This window comes from Narcine bancroftii, chromosome 12 (assembly GCF_036971445.1).
Source record: "Narcine bancroftii isolate sNarBan1 chromosome 12, sNarBan1.hap1, whole genome shotgun sequence".
NCBI classification, from domain to species: domain Eukaryota; kingdom Metazoa; phylum Chordata; class Chondrichthyes; order Torpediniformes; family Narcinidae; genus Narcine; species Narcine bancroftii.
In genome coordinates, this window is record NC_091480.1 from 62262786 (window position 1) to 62286175 (window position 23390).

Sequence of the window (23390 nt, forward strand, 5' to 3'; positions counted from 1 at the left end):
ACCACCAACAAGCTCATATACTCCGTGTCCCTGTTTTCAGGGACCACCAACAAGTGCATATACTCCGTGTCCCTGTTTTCAGGGACCACCAACAAGTGCATATACTCCGTGTCCCTGTTTTCAGGGACCACCAACAAGCTCATATACTCCGTGTCCCTGTTTTCAGGGACCACCAACAAGCTCATATACTCCGTGCCCTGTTTTCAAGGACCACCAACAAATGCATATATTCCGTGTCCCTGTTTTCAGGGACCACCAACAAGTGCATATACTCCGTGTCCCTGTTTTCAGGGACCACCAACAAGCTCATATACTCCGTGTCCCAGTTTTCAGGGACCACCAACAAGTGCATATACTCTATGTCCCTGTTTTCAGGGACCACCAACAAGTGCATATACTCCGTGTCCCTGTTTTCAGGGACCACCAACAAGCTCATATACTCCGTGTCCCTGTTTTCAGGGACCACCAACAAGTGCATATACTCCATGTCCCTGTTTTCAGGGACCACCAACAAGCTCATATACTCCGTGTCCCTGTTTTCAGGGACCACCAACAAGTGCATATACTCCATGTCCCTGTTTTCAGGGACCACCAACAAGTGCATATATGCTGTGTCCCTGCTTTATGGAACTGTGTTTATACCCAACCGTCAGTTTGTTTTACCAGTGTTTGTACCGTAGTTAGCCCATGGACCCAGTCCGGAGTATATATATTATAAAAGGTTAAAAATGGCCAGAGTCTAAAGGATTAATGTTTGTTTAGATGTCATAAAAAAGTCTGGTGTAGAGCAAGTGCCACACTATTCTGTAGATATTGCTCCGTTTCTTCATGGTTTACACTGCATCACTTTCCTATTTCAGATATTCTACTAAATGGTTGTTTCCTTACATTTTTTGCTGTCTTATTTCTGTTTCTCATTTATTTGCACAGCCATGTGTCCATTGTATATGACTGTTGTATTTGTATTGTCCAGCACATCTTGTGCTCTGCTCTATGATCCATTACTTCAAGTCCCCTCCTAGGATTTAGGTCAGCTCTCTTGCAGAAGTCGCATTTTCTTTTTTTTTAATCTGGTTATTATCCAGTCCCTGAAGCGTAAAACAACACTGAACAGCCCCTCGTTGCTTTCCCTGTTTTTGTTCTTATGAAACATCCCAAGCAGGAAGAGCAAAACCTGCTGAGACTCAATGTCCATCCATGATTGTCTTTTACTTACAGTTAGCGCTTGAACACTCCTCCTTGGTTCTTCTCATGTCATCAGCTTGGTTATTATGGCTTGGGCCTTCCTGTTCATTTTGTCAACTTATATGCCATTTTGAAATCCTTAGGAGGTGGCATTGTAAACCTTGCCCAAGCCTTGGCGGAGGCTTGTCATGGGTGTAGAACGAGAAGAGCAGTGGGCTAAGCAGACATTCTTGAGATGCAGCTGTGTTGATTGTCAGTGAGGAGGAGACATTATTTCTGATTTGTACTGACTGGTCTTTTGATGAGGAAGTCAGGGATCTAGTTGGAGAACTAGGCAAATTGCAGTGGGTCCAGATCTTGGGTACGAGTTAACTCTGGCCATGACCAACCTCAAAGCATTTCATCACAGAAGATATGAGTGCCACTGGGTGATGGTCATTGAGGCTGCCAGCTCTGCTCTCCGTGGGCACCGGTTTGATTGATGCCCTTTTGAAGCAGGTGGGAACCTCCGGCTGAAGCAACGAGAGGTTGAAAATGAGAGAATCAAGAATTCTGTTCCCATATCTTATCAGTTGGAAACTTGAGTTCCTGATTTTTGTTTCCAGTTTTTCACATGAAACCTTATCTCGTCTTGAGTTTTGCAAAGACTAAATGTGGTGCTGCCCAATGTACTTCCTGTTTTCAAAATGTTTGTCTTGCTTTGAGCCTTCATTTAATTTTTTTTTAAATTTAGACCACACATTAAAATGCATTCATTAAATAAAGGAGACATGAGCAATGAAAACAATAAGTATTGGCAATTTATTTGTCAGTAAGATCTTTTAATTTGGTGGAAAAATGGAGTTAAATGTTGTCAAACATACTTCAAAATCCAAAACTGACCCACGAAGTCCCTCCTGCAATTAATTGTTTGCTCTTAACTTCAAACACTTGTATTTTTGTTGTTCCTTGGCCTCAAGTGCAGATATTTACCTTTCGTTACTGTGCAATTTAATTTTGAGCATAGGCTTAAAGGAACAGAATGACTTGTAGAGAATCCATCTTATCAAATGAAGCCTATCATTTTGGTGACAATCCAAGGGCAAACTCTTGATCTCTTTTTAGTGTTTCTCTGCCAGGTACTGTCTCAGTGTAGGTTTATTGGACCCTGATTTACCATCCTAACCAAACAAATGGCCACTGACACCCTCGTCTTATTCACATGAAGTATAACTACTTGGACTCATGGATCCCTACCCTTCTGAAGCATACCCACAATTGCTGCATTGGTGGAAGGTGGGCAAACTATGAATATTTTGCTGAAGACTAATATGTTTAAGGCCAACAAGAGTATTTTTGATTTGATGGATTGGGGAAACCCTGTAGTAGAACTTCAGCCTGATTCACAACTTTTCATCGCTTTGCAAAACCAAAGATCAATTTAAAATTGCAAAAGACCCATTACAGATGAATTACAAAAGGCAGATCTGATTTTTGGTGCTTTAAAATAATGTATATTAAATCTATTTTACTTTCTTAAAAAAATGGCTACAGATAGGATCATTTTTTATTATTAAAAAAAGGCACATTTGTGACTGATCGCCTCTTCACTGTCGTGTGACATAAACCCCTAAGTATGTAGAATTAAGCCAAGAGTACATTAATAATGTTGTCCAGGTGCTTCTGAGACCTGTAAGCCACAAGTCCTCCTGTGTTAGCCCATTTCTCGGTTTCATTTGACCCTTCATTGGGCATCTTGTATTGGAGTTCTGGGGTGGCACCAGGGCCTTTGGCCTTGGCCTCTGCCAAGGCTTGGGCAAGGTTTACAATGCCACCTCCTAAGGATTTCAAAATGGCATGAGGGGCACAGGTATCCCATTTAAAGGTGGTGTCTGCTGTGACAACATAAGCATCTGCCAAACCAAGAATAGTGCACAAGATTTTGTATCCTGCCCCTGAAGCAAAGTACATTCTTTCACCACAGAGAGGAGCTAATGCTTTCTTGATTTCATCCTTCTCACTTAAGCTCATGACTACTGACATTTGGTTGAGATGTTCAGGAAACTGTTTTGGTATGGAACAGATATTGAGGTCGTTGTGGGAAATACCCCAGTAATATTTCCCCTGCCACCTGCAAAGAAAAACAAATCCATAATGAGAGGAATAATTTTACACCTTGTCAAACCAGTTTATTGCACAAGTACAACCCTGCAATCAGATGACAATAAATTTGATTTGACTAATAAGAACTACAATAAATTCCCCATTATCTGGAATTCAAGCAAACGGTTAAAAAAAATCATGGAAAATAAATAGATTTTTAAAAAATCAGAATTGGCATGTGTCCCCCCCCCCACACCACCCCACCTGTTAGTTTGCCAATCATGCAACACACAATCAGAAAATGGACTTATCCGGCATCTACCCCCCACCCCACAAGTGCCAGATACCTGGGGTTTTTACTGTAGTTGCACTAGAAAAACTGTAGTGGATTTCCAACTGCAAACCCTGCTGAACACGGTGGAGAATAGTGATTAGAATGAATTATTCATACAATTTTAATGTGAAAGAGACACAAATATAACACACACTGACATGGTACCTCAAAGTTTAGTCACACACACACACACACAAAATCTCACTTATCCGGCATCTACCAATCACCAGAGGTGCCAGATAATGGGATTTTACTGGACGACTGTTTTTAAATGGAGATCTTGTTTATGTCAAAAAAAACTTGAAATGGTTCTGGATATCAGCTAACTGTGATCTGGAGACCAATCGTTTTCTACACCATGAAAAATGTCCTTCATTTTTCAAAGTGCAGCATCACTGGCAAGGCCAGCATTTATTACCCATCTCTAAATGTCTATAAGCCATCTCTCTGAACAGAGACCATCAGGCAGTACCGCACAGGAAAGTCCTTTAGCCCATGTGATATGATGTCCACATCAAGCTAATACTCTGCTGCCTTCTCCAGATAGATGTCCCTGCTTATTCATGGGTCAACCTTGATCATCGTAAACGCTACTATTGTATCTGCTTCCACTACTACCCCTGGAAGTCTGTTCCAGGCACCCACCATTTTTTTTAAAACTTGCCTCACACACCACCTTTTAACTTCCCCTCACCTTAAAAATTATGTCTTGTGTGTGAAGCTTTTGCCCTGGGGAAAAGATTTGGACTGTCTCATCTTATCACCGTCTCTCATAATTTTCTAAACCTCCATCGGGTCTCCCCTCAGCCTCTGTCGCTCCAGAAAAAAATAACGCAAGTTTGTCTGACCTCTCCCCAGAACTCACACCCTCTAATCCAGGTCATGTCCTGGGGAACCTCTTCTGTTCCCTTTCCAAAGCCTCCACCTCCTTCCTGTGATGGGGCGACCAGAACTGCACACGAGCGGCCTGACCAAAGTTTTATATCCCTGAACATGAACTGCTGCAATTGTATGGTGATGTTGCTCCCATAGTGCTATTGCATGGGGAGTTCCAGGAGTTAGAGCCGGAGGTGAGGAAGGAATGGTGATAGATTTCTAAGTCAGGATGGTTTGTAACTTGGAGGTGGCAGTTTCCCTATGTCCCCACTCTCTAGGTGGAGGATGGCATAGGTTGGGGAGGTGCTGTTGAAGAACCTTTGGCCAGTTGCTCCAGTATCTTGCAGAATTTTAGAAAATGTGGAGGAGATTTCTACATGTTAATTCTTTTTCAACCAACAGATCAAGGAGCTACTCTGCAGAAGAGGTTAATGGAGCAGTTGCCATAATTAGGGAAGATGAAAAACATAGGCCTATTTTCAGACTGTGTAAGGTTGAGAAAGAGTCTTAATGAGGTCTAAAAAAATCACGAGTAGCAGAGATAAGGTGAATAGTGACTGTCTGAGAATCTAAAACGAGAGGGCATAACGATGAGGTGAGGGAGGGTGGGATTTAGAAGGGGGTGAGGGGAGAGTTCTTCATTCAGAGGGCGGTGGGCACATGGAACGAGCTGCCAAACAAAGAGGTGGAGGCAGGATGTTAGCTTCCTTTAATAAACTCTTGGATAACTACATTCTTCCCATATCTGTGACTGTACTCACTGGAGTTTAGAGGAGGATCTCATTGAAAACTATCGAATATTGAAAGGCCTGGATTGAGTGGATGTTTCCTGTGGTGGGGAGCCTGGGATCAGAGGGCACAGCCCCAGGATACAAAAATGTCCCTTTAGAACAGAGATAAGAAGGAATTTCTTGACCAAAAGGGTGGAATTAATTGCCATGGATGGCTGTGGAGGGTAAGTCATTAGGGATATTTAAGGTGGAGGTAGATAGGCTCTTGATAAGGAAGGGAATCGAGGTTTACGTGGATAAAGCAGGTGAATGGGCTTTTAAAAAGATTGTAAATCAGTGACTTGATGGGCAGAATGGCCTAATTCCACTCCTTGGTCTTGTGGTCTACATAACTGGAGGAGTTGCCTGGGACTATACTCATTGGAATTCAGAAGAATGAGAAGGTATCTTTTGGAAATATAAAATCATGAAAGATGAGACAGAAGCAAGAACTGCTTCTCCCAGAGAGTGGTGAATCTGAGGATTTCTCTGCCCAAGGAAGCAGTACAGCCTGCCTCGCTGAATGTATTTAAGACACAGGTAGCGTTTTGAACAATTGGGGAATTGCAGGTTTTGGGGAAGGGGCAGATAAGTGGAACTGAGCCCATGGTCAGATCAGTCGAGCAGACTCGACAGGCCGAGTTCTTATGGATTCTTATGTTCTTATGGATGGGCACAATGTGGCCAAGTGGGGCTAAAGCAGGCGGGCACATGGTTGGGCACTGACAAGCTGGCCCCGTGGGACTGTCTCCGTGCTGCAGGACTCTATTCAATTGGTCAGGAGGGAAAACTGAAACCCTTCAGTTGAAAATACTGATGATCACTGTACCTTAAATTGGAGTCCACATCGTCAAAAGGCACATTAATGACACCCATGATTGGCTGCCCAGAGTTTCTGTCAAAGACTCCAATAAGTACAGCAGCAGATTTCAGACCATGTGGATGGATGCCAGATTTGAACTTCTCTTCAAGTTGCCCCTTAATATATTGGTTGGTTGAATCTGTGAATGGAAACATTGGAGATTTTTATAAAAAATATCGACAAACAATTCATCAAGTGCAAACAGACAATGATAGGTTCCACACACACACACTCCCACAGCCCAGCTTGTCTGTGCCCAACCATGTGCCCTCCTGGTTTAGTCCCATGTGCCTACCTTAGACCCAGACCCCTCCAATCCCCTCCCATCCACGGAGTTTTCCAAGGGTTTATTAAAGGAAGCCAAGGTACATTCACTTTTATAATGTGAGGGGCAGGTCATGCCTCACAAACCCAACAAAAAAAAAGTTTTGAGGAGGTGAGAAAAGAAATCATTTAAGGCATGGATGTGGGGCATAATAATTTTAGTAAGGTGTTTGACATGGTTGACTCATCCAGAAAATGATGAAGCATGAGATCCAAAGAAACTTGGCTGTTTGGATTTGGAATTGGCTTGCCTGCAGAAGTAGACGAAACATAACTTAGTGTTTAAGATTTTAAAAGGGACAGACAGAATAAACGTGGATAGGCTTTTTCAATTAAGAGTGGGGGAGATTCAAACTAGAGGGCATGGTTTAAGATTGAAGGGGGAAAATTATAAGGGGAACATGAGGGGAAATTTCTTTATGCAAAGGGTGGTAGGGATGTGGAATGAGCTTCCGACAGACGTGGTCAAGGCGGGATCATTGGTTACATTTAAGGAAAGACTGGATAGTTACATGGATAAGAGAGGACTGGAGGGGTATGGACCGAGTGCTGGTCAGTGGGACAAGGAGGGTGGGGATTTGTTACGGCATGGACTAGTAGGGCCAAACTGGCCTGTTCTGTGCTGTAAGTGGTTATATGGTTATACGGTTATATTCTGCTTGGAAGTTGGTGAGTAGTGGAGTTCCACAGGGATCAGATCTGGGACCCCTGCTGTTTGTAATTTCCCTAAATAACTAGGAAGAAGTAGTGGAGGGGTAAGTTTGCAGGTGATTCAAAGTTGAGGGAGTTGCGGATAGTATAGAAGGTTGTCGTAGGTTATAACAGGATATAGATAAGATACAGAATTGGGTGGAGAAGTGGCAGATGGAGTTCAATCCAGATAAGTTTGAAGTGATGCTTTTTGGAAGGTCGAACTTGAAGGTGGAATATGTGGTTCATGTCAGGATTCCAAATCCAAAGATTCCTCAAGGTTGCCGGGCTGATTTATAGGATAGTTGAGAAGGCTTATGGTATGTTGGCCTTCATTAGTCAGGGGATTGAGTTCAAGAGCCATGAGGTGATGTTGCAGCTCGATAAATCTCTGGTTAGACTGCATTTAGGAGTATTATGTTCAGTTCTGGTCGCCTGATTACAGGATGGATGTGAAAGGTTTAGCAAGGGTGTAGAGGAGAGTGACCAGGATGATGCCTGGATTGGAGAGCATGTCTTATGGAGCAAGGTTGACAGACCTAAGGTTTTTCTCTTTGGAGTGATGAAGGATGAGAGGTGATTTAAGAGAGGTGTTGATGATTATTCGGGGCTTCACCAACTCCTTTTTCCTGTGCAACAATAGCAAATACCAGAGGACATCTGTTTAAGCTGAGTGGAGGAGGAGTCACGTGATGGAGTAGTGGCCGGTCAGGGAACTCCAGCCCTCTCCGGAAAAGTTTTAAAAAAACACACAAAACACAAAGGCACAAACATAAAAATTAAAACAAAGTGAAAGTAAAGGTGGGAAGAAAATGGCAGCGAAGAAAGAAAAGTCGAAAGCAACGGGAAGAAGAGAAGAAGAAAGAACGTCGGAAGAAGAAGGTGAAGGCCTTACCTGTCCGAGGAGGCCCGCCGCGGAGAGAGAAGCCCGCTCCCTCAGGTCAGTGGAAGTCCCGAGCTCGGGACTACAAAAATGGCTCGCGGACCCAAGTAAAAGTGCGCAACCGCGCATGGAAAAAAAAACACTGACGGGAGGGGGGAACAGCTGAGGAGTCGATCTCCACAGCTGAGGATGACAGCTACAACACAACAACAGGAAGAGAACATAGAAAACAACGAGAACAAGAAAGAAGAGAGTAAAAAGAAAACAAGGAAACAACAGATGACTAACCCAGAGGAAGAAGAAGAAGAAGAACATAGAGAAATGGCAGAAGAAGGGAAAGGCAAGACAATGGATATATTTTTTTTAAAGAATATATGTAATCAGTAAAAGAATGGCAATTACAAGAATTTATTGAAATAAAAAGAAGAATTAAAAGTGCAGAAGAAAAAATGAATAGAATAGAGATGGTCATGTCAGATATAGGAAAAAGAGTGGACAAGGTGGAAGAACGAGAAACAGCCGTAGAAATGGAAGTAGAGGACTTAAAAAAGAAATTAGAATAATCTAATAAAAAAGTTAAAGAGACACAAGAGCTGTTAGCTCAGAAGATAGAAATAATGGAAAATTATAATAGAGGAAATAATATAAAGATAGTGGGCCTTAAGGAAGAAGAAGAAGGCAAGAATATGAGAGAATTTATAAAAGATTGGATCCCCAGGGTCCTAGGAAGACCAGAATTACAGGAAGAAATGGAAATAGAAAGGGCACATAGAACACTAGCCCCTAAACCACAGCCACAACAAAAACCAAGATCCATTTTAGTAAAATTCCTAAGATATACAACAGAGAAAATATATTGGAGAAAGCAATGAAGAAAATAAGAGAAGACAAAAAGCCACTGAAATACAAAGGTCAAAAAAAATTTTTCTATCCAGACATAAGTTTTGAACTCCTGAAGAAGAGAAAGGAGTTTAATACAGCAAAAGCGATCCTATGGAAAAAAGGATATAAATTTATGCTAAAATACCCAGTGGTACTTAAAATAGTTATTCAAGGGCAGCAAAACAGACTATTCTCGGATCCGGAGGAAGCACGAAAATTTGCAGAACAACTACAAAACAGACAGAGAGATGAAGACATGTAACGAGAGCAAAAATGACCATGAACTATATGTATGTGTGTATATGGGTATATATATATATATGTGTGTGTATGTACATGAGTGTATGTGTATTTAAAGGAAAATATATAGAGTATAGATAAGAATTAATAAGGGAAAGAAAGGGAAGAGAGGAAGTAAGGAGGGAATTAAGAGAGTGACCTTTGTTATATATGAAAATTGAAATCTTTTCTTGGGGGGGCTGGGTGGGGAGGAGTTACGGTCACTGCAAAATCAGTTGACGCTTGCGAGTGAATTCGCAAATCCAAATGGAGAGGGGAGATGTGGTTTTCCGACAAGGGATAAAGGGCAACTCAGGAAGGGGAGGGGATAATGGGGTTAAAGAAATTTTAGATAGGAGAATAAGGGAAATGTTTGATGTTTTAGAAATGTTGTCTTATAAAGTGTTCAAAACAAGAAAGCAGAAGTGGATAAGAAGGAAAGGTGATGATGAGGAAACGGAAAGGGAAGATAAACAAAGTATGAAATGGCTACGTTGAACTATATGACTTTAAATATTAACGGAATACATAACCAAATCAAAAGGAAGAAACTGCTAAATTTACTGAAAAAAGAAAAAATTGATATAGCATTCGTGCAAGAAACATATTTAACTGAAATGGAGCACAAGAAATTAAAGAGAGGTTGGGTAGGACATGTAACAGCAGCGTCATATAATTCAAAAGCTAGAGGAGTAGCTATATTAATCAGTAAAAATGTACCAATTAAAATAGAAGAGGAAATAATAGATCCAGCAGGGAGATATGTAATGATAAAATGTCAGATATATTCGGAGTTTTGGAATTTACTCAATGTATATTCACCTAACGAAGAAGATCAAAAATTTATGCAAGATATTTTTTTGAAGATAGCAGACACGCAACGGAACATACTAATAGGAGGGGATTTCAACCTTAATTTGGATTCAAACATGGATAAAACTGGGGAAAAAATTAACAGAAAGAACAAAGTAACCAAATTTATAATTAAATCGATGCAAGAAATGTAACTTTTGGATATATGGAGGAAACAACACCCAAAGGAAAAGGAATATTCATATTATTCGGGTAGACATAAAACATACTCAAGAATAGACCTATTCCTGTTATCAGCTCGTATACAAGACAGAGTAAGAAAAACAGAATATAAAGCTAGAATATTATCGGACAACTCACCCCTGATATTGACAATAGAGTTAGAGGACATCCCTCCAAGAATGTATAGATGGAGATTAAACTCCATGCTACTTAAAAGGCAGGATTTTAGAGAATTCATTGAAAGACAAATTAAAATGTACTTTGAAATAAATACGGAATCAGTGAAAGATAAGTTTATACTATGGGACGCAATGAAAGCGTTCATCAGAGGGCAAATAATAAGCTATGTAACCAAGATGAAGAACAGTAGCAGTTTGAAAGGGAAATAGTAAAAACAGAAAAAGAATTAGCAATGAAGGAAGACACAACTAAAAGAAGAGAATTGGCAGATTAAAAAATAAAATATGAAACACTACAAACATATAAGGTGGAGAAGAACATAATGAAGACAAAACAGAAATATTATGAACTAGGAGAAAAAACGCACAAAATTCTAGCATGGCAGCTTAAGACAGAACAAACTAAGAGAATGGTATTGGCATCAAGGAAAAAAGACAAACAAATCACATATAATCCAACGGAGATTAATGAAAACTTCAGAGAATTCTACGAATAATTATACCAAACTGAAAACGAAGGGAAAGAAGACAAAATAGATGAATTTTTAACTAAAATTGAACTACCAAAATTACAAATAGAGGAACAAAATATATTAACGGAACCATTTGAAATAGTAGAAATACAAGAGATAATAAAAAAAACTACCAAATAATAAAACACCAGGAGAGGATGGATTCCCAATAGAATTCTATAAAACATTTAAAGATTTATTAATTCCTCCCCTCCTGGAAGTAATTAACCAGACTGATAAAACACAAAGCTTACCAGATTCATGCAAAACAGCAATAATTACAGTAATACCAAAGGCAGGGAAAGATCCACTCGCACCAGCATCATGTAGACCAATATCTTTACTTAACACAGATTATAAGATAATAGCTAAACTATTAGCAAACAGATTAGCCGACTATGTACCAAAAATAGTAAATCTTGACCAAACTGGATTTATTAAAAAAAGATGAACAACAGACAATATTTGTAAATTTATTAACTTAATTCATGCAGTAGAAGGGAATAAAGCTCCAACAGTAGCAGTTGCTTTAGACGCAGAGAAGGCCTTTGACAGAGTAGAATGGAATTATTTGTTCAAAGTATTGCAAAAATTCAGTTTACCGGAGAAGTATATTAATTGGATTAAAGCATTATATAAGGGACCATTGGCGAAAGTGACAGTAAATGGATATATATCAAAGCAATTTAACTTAAGCAGATCAACAAGGCAGGGATGCCCACTATCACCCTTATTGTTCGCGTTAGCTATAGAACCATGAGCAGAATTGATAAGAACAGAAAATAAAATAAAAGGGACAAAAATAAAAGACAAGGAATATAAAATCAGTTTATTTGCAGATGATGTTATAGTATACTTAACAGAACCAGAAATATCAATAAAAGAATTACATAAGAAATTGAAGGAATATGGAGAAGTGTCGGGTTACAAGATTAACGCAAATAAAAGTGAAGCAATGCCAATGAATAATGCGGATTTCTCAAAATTTAAGAAAGAATCACCATTCAGATGGCAAATGCAAACAATACGATACCTAGGTATACAAATAAATAAAAACCTCAGCCATCTATATAAACTCAATTATTATCCACTAATGAAAAAATTACAGGACGACTTAGAGCATTGGAAAGACTTACCACTAACACTAATAGGAAGGATAAACTGTATTAAAATGAACATTTTCCCAAGGATACAATACCTATTTCAGGCATTGCCAATACACTTGACGGAGAAATTCTTCAAGGAGTTAAAGAAAATAATAAGGAAATTTTTATGGAAAGGGGGGAAACCGAGGATAGCACTAAAGGAGGCTTACAACTGCCAAACTTTAAAAATTATTATAGAGCCGCACAATTAAGATACCTATCAGATTTTTATCAAACAAGGGAAAAGCCAGATTGGACTAGATTAGAACTAGATAAAATAGGGGATCGTTTCTCGGCCTTTTGGCTAAGATCAAGTGTAGTATCTGTTCTTATCAGTTTAATATCTGATACGTCCCTTATCTAGGGACCAAGAGAAAAAAAAAACAAAAAAAAAGATAAAATAGGGGAGAAGTAACCTGAACATATTATATAAATGGGATGAAAAATTGGTACAACGTAGGAATTCTCCAGTATTACATCATCTGCTCAATATTTGGAAGAAGATTCATGTAGAAAGGAATAAAACAAATTACCAATTACCAAAACTAATACTGACGCAAAATCAGGTAATCCCTTTTACAATAGATAACCTTTCCTTTAGAGAATGGGAGAAAAAAGGGATCAAAAGAATAGAAAATTGCTTTTCAGGAAATAAATTACTATCCTTTGAACAAATGAAGGATAAATATAATATAACTCAAGATACAGTGTTGGCATACTACCAACTGAAATCCTACTTGAAGGACAAATTGGGAAGCAGTCTGAGGTTACCAGAGGGAAGTAATTTTGAATATGTGATTACAGACACAATGATAATCAAAATATTTATAACAAATATGTATATTAAACTGCAAGAAAAGGAGAATGAGGAAACAAATGGTAAAACTAAACAAAAATGGGAACAAGATTTAAACATAAAGATAAAGAAGGAAACATGGGAGAAGTTATGCTCAGGAACTATGAGAAATACAATAAACACGAGGTTACGTATGATACAATATAACTGGATACACAGGCTATACATTACACCTCAAAAGTTAAATAAATGGGACCCAACAGTATCTGACAGATGTTTTCGCTGTAAAAAGGAAATGGGAACAACAATTCATGCAAATTGGACATGTGAGAAAGTGAAAAAATTTTGGGAAGATCTAAACCACATATTAAATAAAATCACAAAAAGCAATATACCAAAAAACCCAGAGATCTTCCTCCTAAGTAACATAAAAAACAAAGAATTTGGACTTGATTTGGATGGAGCACAAAAAAGATTTGTTAGGATAGTCCTACCTGTAGCAAAAAAATGTGTTATGTCAGCCTGGAAATTAGAAGATAACTTGAAAATACAACAATGGTATATAGAAATGAATAAATGTATTCCACTAGAAAAAATAACATATAATTTAAGAAATAATATTACAATATTTGAACAAATATGGGAGCCATACATGAAACACAATAGAGAAAACCTACCGGGCACCTAAAAATGACAGAAGGCGAAGGAAATGCAAAGAATTGACTCAGTGGAACTTCTTGTTTATTTTTATTGAGTGACAACATTGTTTGACGGGTTTAATGTATCTTAGATTCTGAACTTTAAATGAATGGGAGGGGAGGTAGGGAGGGTGGGATGGGAAGAGGGAGGGTGGGAGAAAACGACACTGTATATATTTGAAAAGGAAAATGTATGTATCTTGATCAATGTGGTTTATAGTGTGAAAAATAAAAAAAATTTTTAAAAAAAGCTGAGTGGAGGAAAGCTTAGGGGAGATATCAAAGGTAAGTTTTTTTTAAATTCAGAGTTGTGGGTGCCTGGAATGAATTGCTGGGGGTGGTGTTAGAGGCTGGTACAATAGCGACATTTAAAAGATTTTAAGATTAGGCACATGGATGTAAGAAAAGTAGAGGGTTATGGGTGTGAGGGAGGAAGATCTGAGGGCTGTGATGGACTTGCTGAGGTTTGGCACTATCTGTAGCCTTCTGCGTTCCTGGGCACTTGAATCCCCAAACCAGGCTGTGATGATTGTGGACTTCAGGTGGAAGTCAGGGAAACCCGACCCAGTCCTCATCAAGGGTGCAGTAGTGGAGAGGGTCAAGAGCTTCCAAATTCCTGGGTGTAACATTCTCCGAGGATCTGCCCTGGAGCCTCCACGTCGATACAATCACAAAGAAGGCTCGCCAGCAGCTATATTTTGTGAGGTGTCTGAGGAGATTCGGTACATCACCAAAGACTCTCGTAATCTTCTACAAGTGAACCGTGGAGAGCATTCTGGCTGGTTCCATCACTGTCTGGTATGGAGGCGCCAACTTTCAGGACAAAAAAAAACTCCAGAGGGTTGTTAACTCTGCCTGCGACATCACAGGCACCAGACTCCACTCCATTGAGGCTGTCTACATGAAATGGCGTCTTAAAAAAGCAGCCTCTATCCTCAAAGACCCCCTCCCGCCCCACCACCCAGGCCAAACCCGCTTCATTCTGCTACCATCGGGAAAAAGTACAGGAGCCTGAAGATGAGCACTCAGCGGCAGAAGGACAACTTCTTCCCCTCTGCCATCAGATTCCTGAATGATCAATGAACCAAAAACACTATTATTTTGACTTTTCTTGGACTATTTTTATTTATCTTTTTGAAATGAGCTTTATATGAATTTCCACTGTGATGCTGTGCAAAACAACGAATTTCATGACTTGTTCATGACAATGAATTTTGATGCAACCAGTTAGTATACCTTCCACAGTGCACCTGTAGAAGTTTCTCCATTTACCATCAGTCACTCGCGAGAGGAAGAATTGAAAGGGACCGGGGTGGGAAGGCATTGCTATCTCCTAGCATGGGTGCCTGCAGGACAATCAATTCTTTATTTATCTTAGTGTTTCCTTTCCCAAGGGGCAGGTTCTATACTTGTACAGTTAAAACGCAATGCTGAGGAACTGAGCAGGTCAAACACTACTTTATGCAGCAAAGATAAAGATACATGAGCCCTTCAAAGTATGAATAAAATATAGGCAGGTACCTGGATAAAATGGTCGGGGGGGAGGAGGGGCACAGTCGCATAGGCAGGAGGTATATAGTTGGAAAATGGAGGGAGTGGGGGGGGAAATCATCTGAAATATGCTTTCAAAACCATGGTTTCCCCTCCGGCATTAACTCAGCCCTTACCCACATCTCCTCCATTTCCCACCCTCGCCCCCCACGCACAACAAGAACACGATTCCCCTTGACCTTACCTACCACCCCACTAGCCTCTGCATCCAACACATCCTCCTCTGTCATATCCGCCACCTACAACATGATCCCGCCATCAGACACATCTTTCCCCTCCCCACTCCACTTTCTGTAGGGACCACTCCCTCCATGACTCCCTCATCCACTTATCCCTTCCCAATCATTGCCCCGTTGGCACCTACCCCTGCAGCTGTAGGAGATGCCACACTTGCGCCCACACCTCCTCCCTCACCACCATTCGGGACTCCAAACAGTCCTTCCGCATGAAGTAACACCATTTATGTATCTGTGGGTGTCATCTGCTACATCTGGTGCTTCTCTAAATCGGAGAGACTGGGCGCAGACTGGGAGATCGCTTTGCTGAGCACCTTCGCTCTGTCCGCATCAGTGACAGGGATCTCCCAGTGGCCGATCACTTCAATTCTGCACCTCCCTCCCATGCTCACATGGCTGTCCATAGCTTCGTCCCATCAAGACCATCCGTAAATTGGAGCAGCACCTAATTTTCTGTCTGGAACCAGATGGCATTAACATTGACCTCTCCGGTTTCTGCTAGCCCACTCTCCGTTCTCCCTCCCTTCTCCATCTCTCTGCCCTGTAGCTCTCCACCCCATCCCCCCTCCCCCTGTTTGTTGGTGTGCCCTCCCTCCCTTATCTACCTATCACCACCTGTCCTGTGGGACTGTGCTCCTCCCCCACCACAATTTTGTTCGGGTGCCTGCCGACATTTTGTCATATCTTGATGAAGGCCTCAAGCCTGAAACATCCGTTTTGTATCTTTATCCTTGCTATATAAAGTACACTGTTTGACCTGGTGAGTTTCCCTGGCAGAGTAGGTACAGGGTTATGGGTGCCTGTAATCAAGGTGACTGCAGACTTTCATGTTTATCTCTGATTGTACAGAATGGAAAAGGCACAATAATTGTAATCAGCAAAAAACCCAACCTTCAGAAAACGTGAAATCACACAGCCATGAGTCAGGGAGAGGGAAGATATTTAAAGGTTTCACTTACCAATAGGATCAACCCATATTCCTATGCTGTCCATTGGAATGTCTATATTTACTTTTCCCAAGTCTGGACTGTCGATGTGGACATCTTCATGAATGCACTTGGCCAGGAGGCCAGCAGCCTTCAGATTCCCATCGAGCACTTCACTGATCAGTTCTGCAGTCGCTTGTTCTGTTTGGCAGATTTTCACAATAATGGTTTCACCTGGAATGAAATAACACAGTCATTCATCAGGATTGTCCTGGAGCACGATGTATAGATTTGGTCTCCATATTTGAGGAGAGGAGGACGCTTGGGAGGCAGGTTCAGAAAAGTTGAGGCAAGAATGTTCAGATGTTGGAAAACCAAACCATGGCCTCCTGTACAGTCCAGTGGTGACCCTGACCTCCAAATCCCCTCCTCCTCCGATATGGTCAGGAAGCTGCTAACCTTCAATCTCATAACTTGTGGGAAGAAGCTATTTCCCAGCTTGACAGTCCTGATGTTGATGCTCCTGTACCTCCTTCCTGATGGTAGTGGGTCAAAAATCCTGTGTGCTGGATGGAAAGGGTCCTCTAAAATTTTTTGAGCACTATTTAAGCAATACACTCGGTGAATGTCGTCAATAAAGGAAAGGAAGACCCCAATGATCTTCTCTGCCATTTTAATGATCCTCTGTAATGACTTTCGGTCCGATGCTTGCAGCTACCGTCCCACGCAATGATGCAGCTGGACAGGACGCTCTCAATTCTCAACGTCTCTTGTAAAATGTTGTCAAGATTGGAGCCAGTAGCCTTGTCCTTCTCAACCTCCGGAGGAAGCATAGGCACCACTGTGCCTTACTAACTTATGAGATGGTGTTGTGGGAGGTCTATGAAATCATGAAGACCACAGATAAGGTGAATTGTGACAGGCTGTTTCCTCAAGTGGAAGAATCAAAGACAAGAGGGTGTAACTAGGGTGGGGGGGGGGCAGTTGGGGATTTAGAAGTGAGGTGAGAGGTGGGGATTTAGAAGTGAGGTGAGGGGCCGGGATTTAGGGAGGTGCGGGGGCGGGATTTAGGGAGGTGGGGGAAGGGATTTAGGGAGGTGATTGTTTCTCTGCTGTAGGACTCCATATTAGTTTTATTAGAAGGAAGAAGGGAGGTTTTTCCTTGCCCAAACTGTTTCAGCTTTCTCCTTAAACAGTCCCTTCACATCCAGGACAATTTGCTTCCATGGTTTTGAGGGTTCTGAGGTGACTGATGAGGTCAGTGTGGGAATTGTAGGCTCTTCCAGTGATGGGGCAGAAAGTGCTTGATGGGGAGGTTCATGGGTAGTTGGTTAAGTAGTATGTTCCCGTTGCATGGAATTGAGGATCACAATCCCATCCCTAATGTTCTGTCTCCACTGGGCAGTTATGGGCCAGAGATTTCCAGGAGTCAGTGTGTGGCACTTTGTAAAGGAGATTTTGGGCAAGTTGTTGTGACAGAGTTCTGATTAAAGTTTTTTAGGAGTTGAGAATGTAAATGATGTGGTCTGACCAATATGGCAGACTGGGAGTAACTGGGGCCTTGATGCTGGGGATGATGGTTTGTTACCCTTCCAGTGAATTTGGAAGAGACAACATTGCTGGTATTTTTCTAGTGGACTGAGAATGCCGGCTGTATGCAAGTCCAGGTCTCAGAAACATATAGGAGGACAGGAACCATGACTTTTGTGCCAGATCTCAGATTTTAATCTTCTTCAAACACCTGTTTCTTCAATTAATCTCTAAGACTGCTATTAAATTTCATCATCAGTGGCTGTCTTCATTGGGAACTGGCTCTTGAGATATTGAGAGAGCCCATAGCCTCAAAGTGGCAGCACGGGTAGCATAGCGGTTAGCGTGACACTGTTTCAGCACCAGGAACCCAGGTTCAAATCACGCACTGTCTATAATGAATTTGTACATTCTCCCCGTGCCTGCATGGGTTTTCCGCTTTCCTCTCACCCTTCTAAACATACCAGGGAATGTAGGTTAATTGGGTGCAATTGGGCGACTCAGACTCGTGGGCCGAAAGGGCCTGTTACCACGCTGTATGCCAAAATGTGAATTTAAACCACTGCCCCCATGTGAATTTGATCCCTGGAGTCAATTTATTTTTAATCCTAGTTTCCTTATGACAAGTAATTATTATTTTGAGATTTATGATACAACTAGTTCAAGAATCCACAAGTCAGGATGCCGTCGCTTCGAGGGCAACCTTCCAGTGTAGCTGCCCCCATACTTTTGATGCCCTTGCCTTAATTGTTACAGCAAATTATGGCAGTGTAAACTGCCATCAAAATTCCCAAAGGAAGAGTGAATGTTTACAGCCCTGACAACAGCATCTCAGAATTATGCAAATAATGCAAATAAATCATGTAATGTTATTTCTCTTTGTCTTTAAGAGGCTCTACAGCCACATTCTAATCATTTTCACTATTCAAGTATATTCTGCTGACTCTACAATCTGTTTCAACATTAATCTTGAGCAGAAAAAGAATTGCTGGAAGGCCCCTGGAGAGAAATGGCCAATCAATATCTTGGGTCGGGATGGTCATTGTGGACAGAGCATAGATGCTCTGCAAAACAGTCTCAAAGTCTCCGAATGTCCTCAGCGATGTACAAGAGGCCACGTCAGGAGCAACCAATTAGTTTCAGATTCCAACATGTCTTCAGCTTCAACTGCATTTGTTACTTCAACTCCCTCACACTTGAAAACCTGACCACACTCTACATATCACAGAGTAAGTCAGAGATGTCTGGTTACGTACCCAACCCATTTTCAAAATGATTGGATTCCTCTCCAGCAATGTGAGGTGCAAGCTCTGGAAACTAATTGGATAGAAAGAAAACAACTGTTATTTCCAGATGTTTAGTTAATTAAAACACATTAGTCAGTAAAACATTAGATTTGAAAAGAAACCTTTTTGTGAGCAGAGGACACAACACAAATTCTCTTCAAACCACTACCCTAGTGATAACTTTCTTACTCAGTTACAGACTGATTGGTAAGTTGTCCTTCAAAATATGAATGAATTCATTACCAGCTGAGGATTGTAATGGATCAGCTACAAACCAGATATCTACTGTGGAATGTTAGGGTGTGCCTCAGTCCCTGCCACTCCATTGTAGATAACAGTAACATTGAACAATGAAGATTTTGCTTCCTGAACACTTTTGGGTGTATTTTATGGATTCTGGGCTGCTGATCACGAAAATCGCCTTAAAACTTCCCTATCACATTCTGTTTTTAAGATGTAACCTATTTTTCGTTAATCCAGGCATGCCTGGGCAGGCACTCAGTGCAGGTGCTATGCAAATGTTGTCTTAGGCCTGGGCATGCTTAGTCAGGATAGATGAAGACAGGCTATAAAAGTAGCTCACATATACAGGTCCTGTGCATTACATTGATTATAGATTGAATACATGTTGGTGGAAATGTTCTTCAGGCAATAGCAGAGTGAGTGTACTTAACAATTGCATTTATTGGCTTCAGGAAGATTCAGTACAGCCGAAATGTCTCATCAATGTTGTAACAGCTGCGATACATTTGTGGCAAGTATATTTTTAAGGCTCAGACACAGCATGACTGCACCTATTAAGAAAGTCTATGAGCTCTACTTCTGTTGTAAAATTGGTGACCAAGATAAGCTCCTCAAATTTGTTGTGCAACATGAGCAGTCAACCTGAGAGCATCATTATGCGATTAAACATGCTGAATTCAATAAAAGTTAATTTAATGTTTCTCCAACTTCCTATGTGTTACAGCAAATCTGAAATGATCTTTGTGTTCAGCTTGAAGCTGTCTATCATAATCCCCAATTTTATTTTTAAATCAGGAAGCAAACGTCTTGAAAAAAATTTGTTGCCCAGTGTAATGTTTCCATTGCTCCCGAGGAAACCATGTAATATATGTAAAATTTAGGTGCACTCTTTTAGGTGCTTTTGTGAGTTGTGAACTACAAGGAGATTGCTGATAACTGAAAGGGGAGTTTCTTATTTGAACCATGGATGGCATTTCTATTGTTCTGACACTTCTGTCAACATCAGCACGGTCCCACCAGCCACATCCTCCTCTCTCCACCCCTATCCATTTTTCTTCTGAGACTCCGTCATCCACTCTTCCCTCCCCATCCACCCCCTTGGGAACTTCCTGCTGTAATCACAGAAATTACAAACCTTGTCTCTACATCTTCCCCTCCCCCTTCCTTCACCTCCATCCAGGGCCATAGACAGACTTTCCAGGTGAGGCAGATAGTCCGACCTAACCTTCTACATTCGGTGGTGCCTCTGCATCGGTGAGGCCAACCGCAGATTGGGGACCGCTTCATCCACCACCTTCACTATGTGTGAGTCTAAACGTGAGCTTCCTGTAGCTGAACATCTCAGCTCCCCAACCATTCCTACAGTGACATGCCTGTCCTCGTCTCATCCACTGTCAGTGAGACCACACGTAAACGTGAGGAACAACACGACAGCCTCAAAACTAACGGCATGGACATTGAATTTTTCTAATTTTAGGCTGCCCCTACCCCCAAATGACTGCTCCCTTTCCATCTCTTCTTTACCCACCCCTGTACTTTTTATCTCTCTACTCTTCCCCCACCCCTACCTTACTAGTGGTCACTATCTCTACCCATCTCTCCACTTCCCACTCCTTCTGTCCATCACTTCTGAGCCCCTTCCACAATTTTCTCCCTTTTATATACTGTATATGCTCGTATAATAGTCTATCCCCCCCTTTTTTAACCAAAAAATTGTTTTCATATGACTCATGTAAATGTTGATTTCCACCCCCCCTTTTTTTTGTCCCAACCACCCATCCTTCTGAGCTCCCAACACCCCAGCCACCGTTCATCCAAGCTTAAGACCCCATGACCGCAGGCATTAACCTTGGCTGCTCACCTGCTGGAACTCTTGTCGCTCCGAGTTCCCGGCCACCCGCCCATCTGAGCTCCCAACCACAGACCCTCATCTCGGCTGTCCACTGGAGCTCCTGACGCCCCGACCACCCGTTTCCTTGCCCTTCCAAGCTCCCGACACCACAACAGCAGACCCTCACCCTGGCTGCCCACCCATCTGAGCTCCCGAGCCCCCAGCAGATCCTCGACTCGGTCACCCGCCCACCAGAGCTCCAAAGGCTATGGCTGCCCACCCATCAAAGCTCCCAAGGCCCCAACCACAGACTCACCACCTGGTCCCGGCCATCCAAGCTCCCAACACCTTGAACGACACAGGTACTCACCATGGTCAAATATATGACCCAAGTAAAAGTCAACCACCCCAAATTTAACCTGAAAAATTGGTTCAAACAATTCACCCATTACACGAGTGTATACGTTATATAATTTCACCCCCTTCCCTCTGATCTTGAAAGAGAGTCCTGACCCGAGACGTTGAGTGTCCATTTTTACCTGTGGATTTATTCGACCAACAGTTCTTTTGCAAACTGCCTTTTTAACATACTCGGTACCTTTTTCCCAATGTCATGCTTAATGACTTCTTGAATGATGACATCTGCCAGAGTCTTGAAGTCTTGCACAAATTTCTTATTTTTCTCCGGCCCCTTTTTCTCTTCGATGAGAAGCTGGAAGAGCGCTTCTTCTTGTTTGCAAGCCCGGGCTATATTTGCAGATTTCTCAGAAGCACAGATCAAGGCCGTTAGGAGATCAGCCATAGCTGCGATGTGGAAACCTTTTCTTCTCTGTTACAGAAAGAAAATTGTTTTTTTTTTAATTTTTTATTTTTCACACCATAAATCACATTAACCATGGTACACACTTTTTCCTTTTCACACATATACAGTGCCATTTTCTCCCCCCCCCCCTCCCATCCCACCCTCCCTACCTCCCCCCTCCGGTCCATTTAAGGTATAAAATCTAGGATACATTAAACCAGTCAGACAATGTTGTCATTCAATAAAAATACACCAGAAATTCTACTGAGTCCATTCTTTTCATTTCCTTTTCCTTCCGTTAACTTAGGTAATGATTGTCCCCGGTAGGTTTTCGCTATTGTTTTTAATGTAAGGCTCCCATATTTGTTCAAATATTTCAATATTATTTCTTAAACTATATGTTATTTTTTCTAATGGAATACATTTATTCATTTCTATATACCATTGTTGTATTTTCAAATTATCTTCCAATTTCCAGGTTGACATAATACATTTTTTTGCTACGGCTAGAGCTATCTTAACAAATCTTTTTTGTGCATCCTCCAAATCAATTCCAAATTCTTTGTTTTTTATGTTACTTAGGAGGAAGATCTCTGGATTCTTTGGTATATTGTTTTCTGTTATTTAATATCTGATTGAGATCTTCCCAAAATTTTTCTACTTTCTCACATGTCCAGATTGCATGAATTGTTGTTCCCATTTCTTTTTTACATCGAAAACATCTATCAGATACTGTTGGGTCCCATTTATTTAACTTTTGAGGTGTAATGTATAGCCTGTGTATCCAGTTATATTGTATCATACATAACCTCGTATTTATTGTATTTCTCATCGTTCCGGAGCATAACTTCTCCCATGTTTCCTTTTTTATCTTTATATTTAAATCTTGTTCCCATTTTTGTTTAGTTTTACCATTTGTTTCCTCATTCTCCTTTTCTTGCAGTTTAATATACATATTTGTTATAAATCTTTTGATTATCATTGTATCTGTAATCACATATTCAAGGTTACTTCCCTCTGGCAAACTCAAACTGCTTCCTAATTTATCCTTCAAGTAGGATCTCAATTGGTAATATGCCAGCGCTGTATCTTGAGTTATATTGTACTTATCTTTCATTTGTTCAAAGGATAAGAATCTATTTCCTGAAAAACAATTTTCTATTCTTTTAATCCCTTTTTTTCCCCATTCTCTAAAGGAAAGGTTATCTATTGTAAAAGGGAGTAACTTGTTTTGCGTCAATATTAGTTTTGGTAATTGATAATTTGTTTTATTTCTTTCTACATGAATCTTCTTCCAAATATTGAGGAGATGATGTAATACTGGAGAACTTCAAAATTGGTTGTACCAATTTTTCATCCCATTTATATAATATGTGTTCAGGTATCTTTTCCCCTATTTTATCTAATTCTAATCTCGTCCAAGCTGGCTTTTCCCTTGTTTGATAAAAATCTG

At 40.9% G+C, this 23390-nt stretch overlaps 1 protein-coding gene and 1 pseudogene across 5 annotated transcripts in view; one reads left to right on the forward strand and one right to left on the reverse strand.

Moving 5' to 3' along the window:
• Window positions 1-1967: 1967 nt before the first annotated feature.
• The window catches only part of inpp1 (inositol polyphosphate-1-phosphatase), a 46694-nt gene continuing 25271 nt past the window's right edge, over window positions 1968-23390 (reverse strand). For 4 of the 5 annotated variants that reach the window (XM_069906373.1, XM_069906376.1, XM_069906375.1 and 1 more), the window contains 5 exons: window positions 21734-21964; window positions 19032-19092; window positions 16279-16479; window positions 6077-6248; window positions 1968-3295 (listed from right to left, as the gene is read on the reverse strand). In XM_069906373.1, coding sequence (XP_069762474.1) covers window positions 2809-3295; window positions 6077-6248; window positions 16279-16479; window positions 19032-19092; window positions 21734-21964 — 1152 coding nt within the window. In that variant the 3' untranslated portion in view covers window positions 1968-2808. The remainder of the gene's footprint in view (window positions 3296-6076; window positions 6249-16278; window positions 16480-19031; window positions 19093-21733; window positions 21965-23390) is intronic. The other variant, XM_069906377.1, reaches the window with a different exon arrangement.
• Window positions 12323-12427, forward strand: LOC138747800 (U2 spliceosomal RNA; annotated as a pseudogene).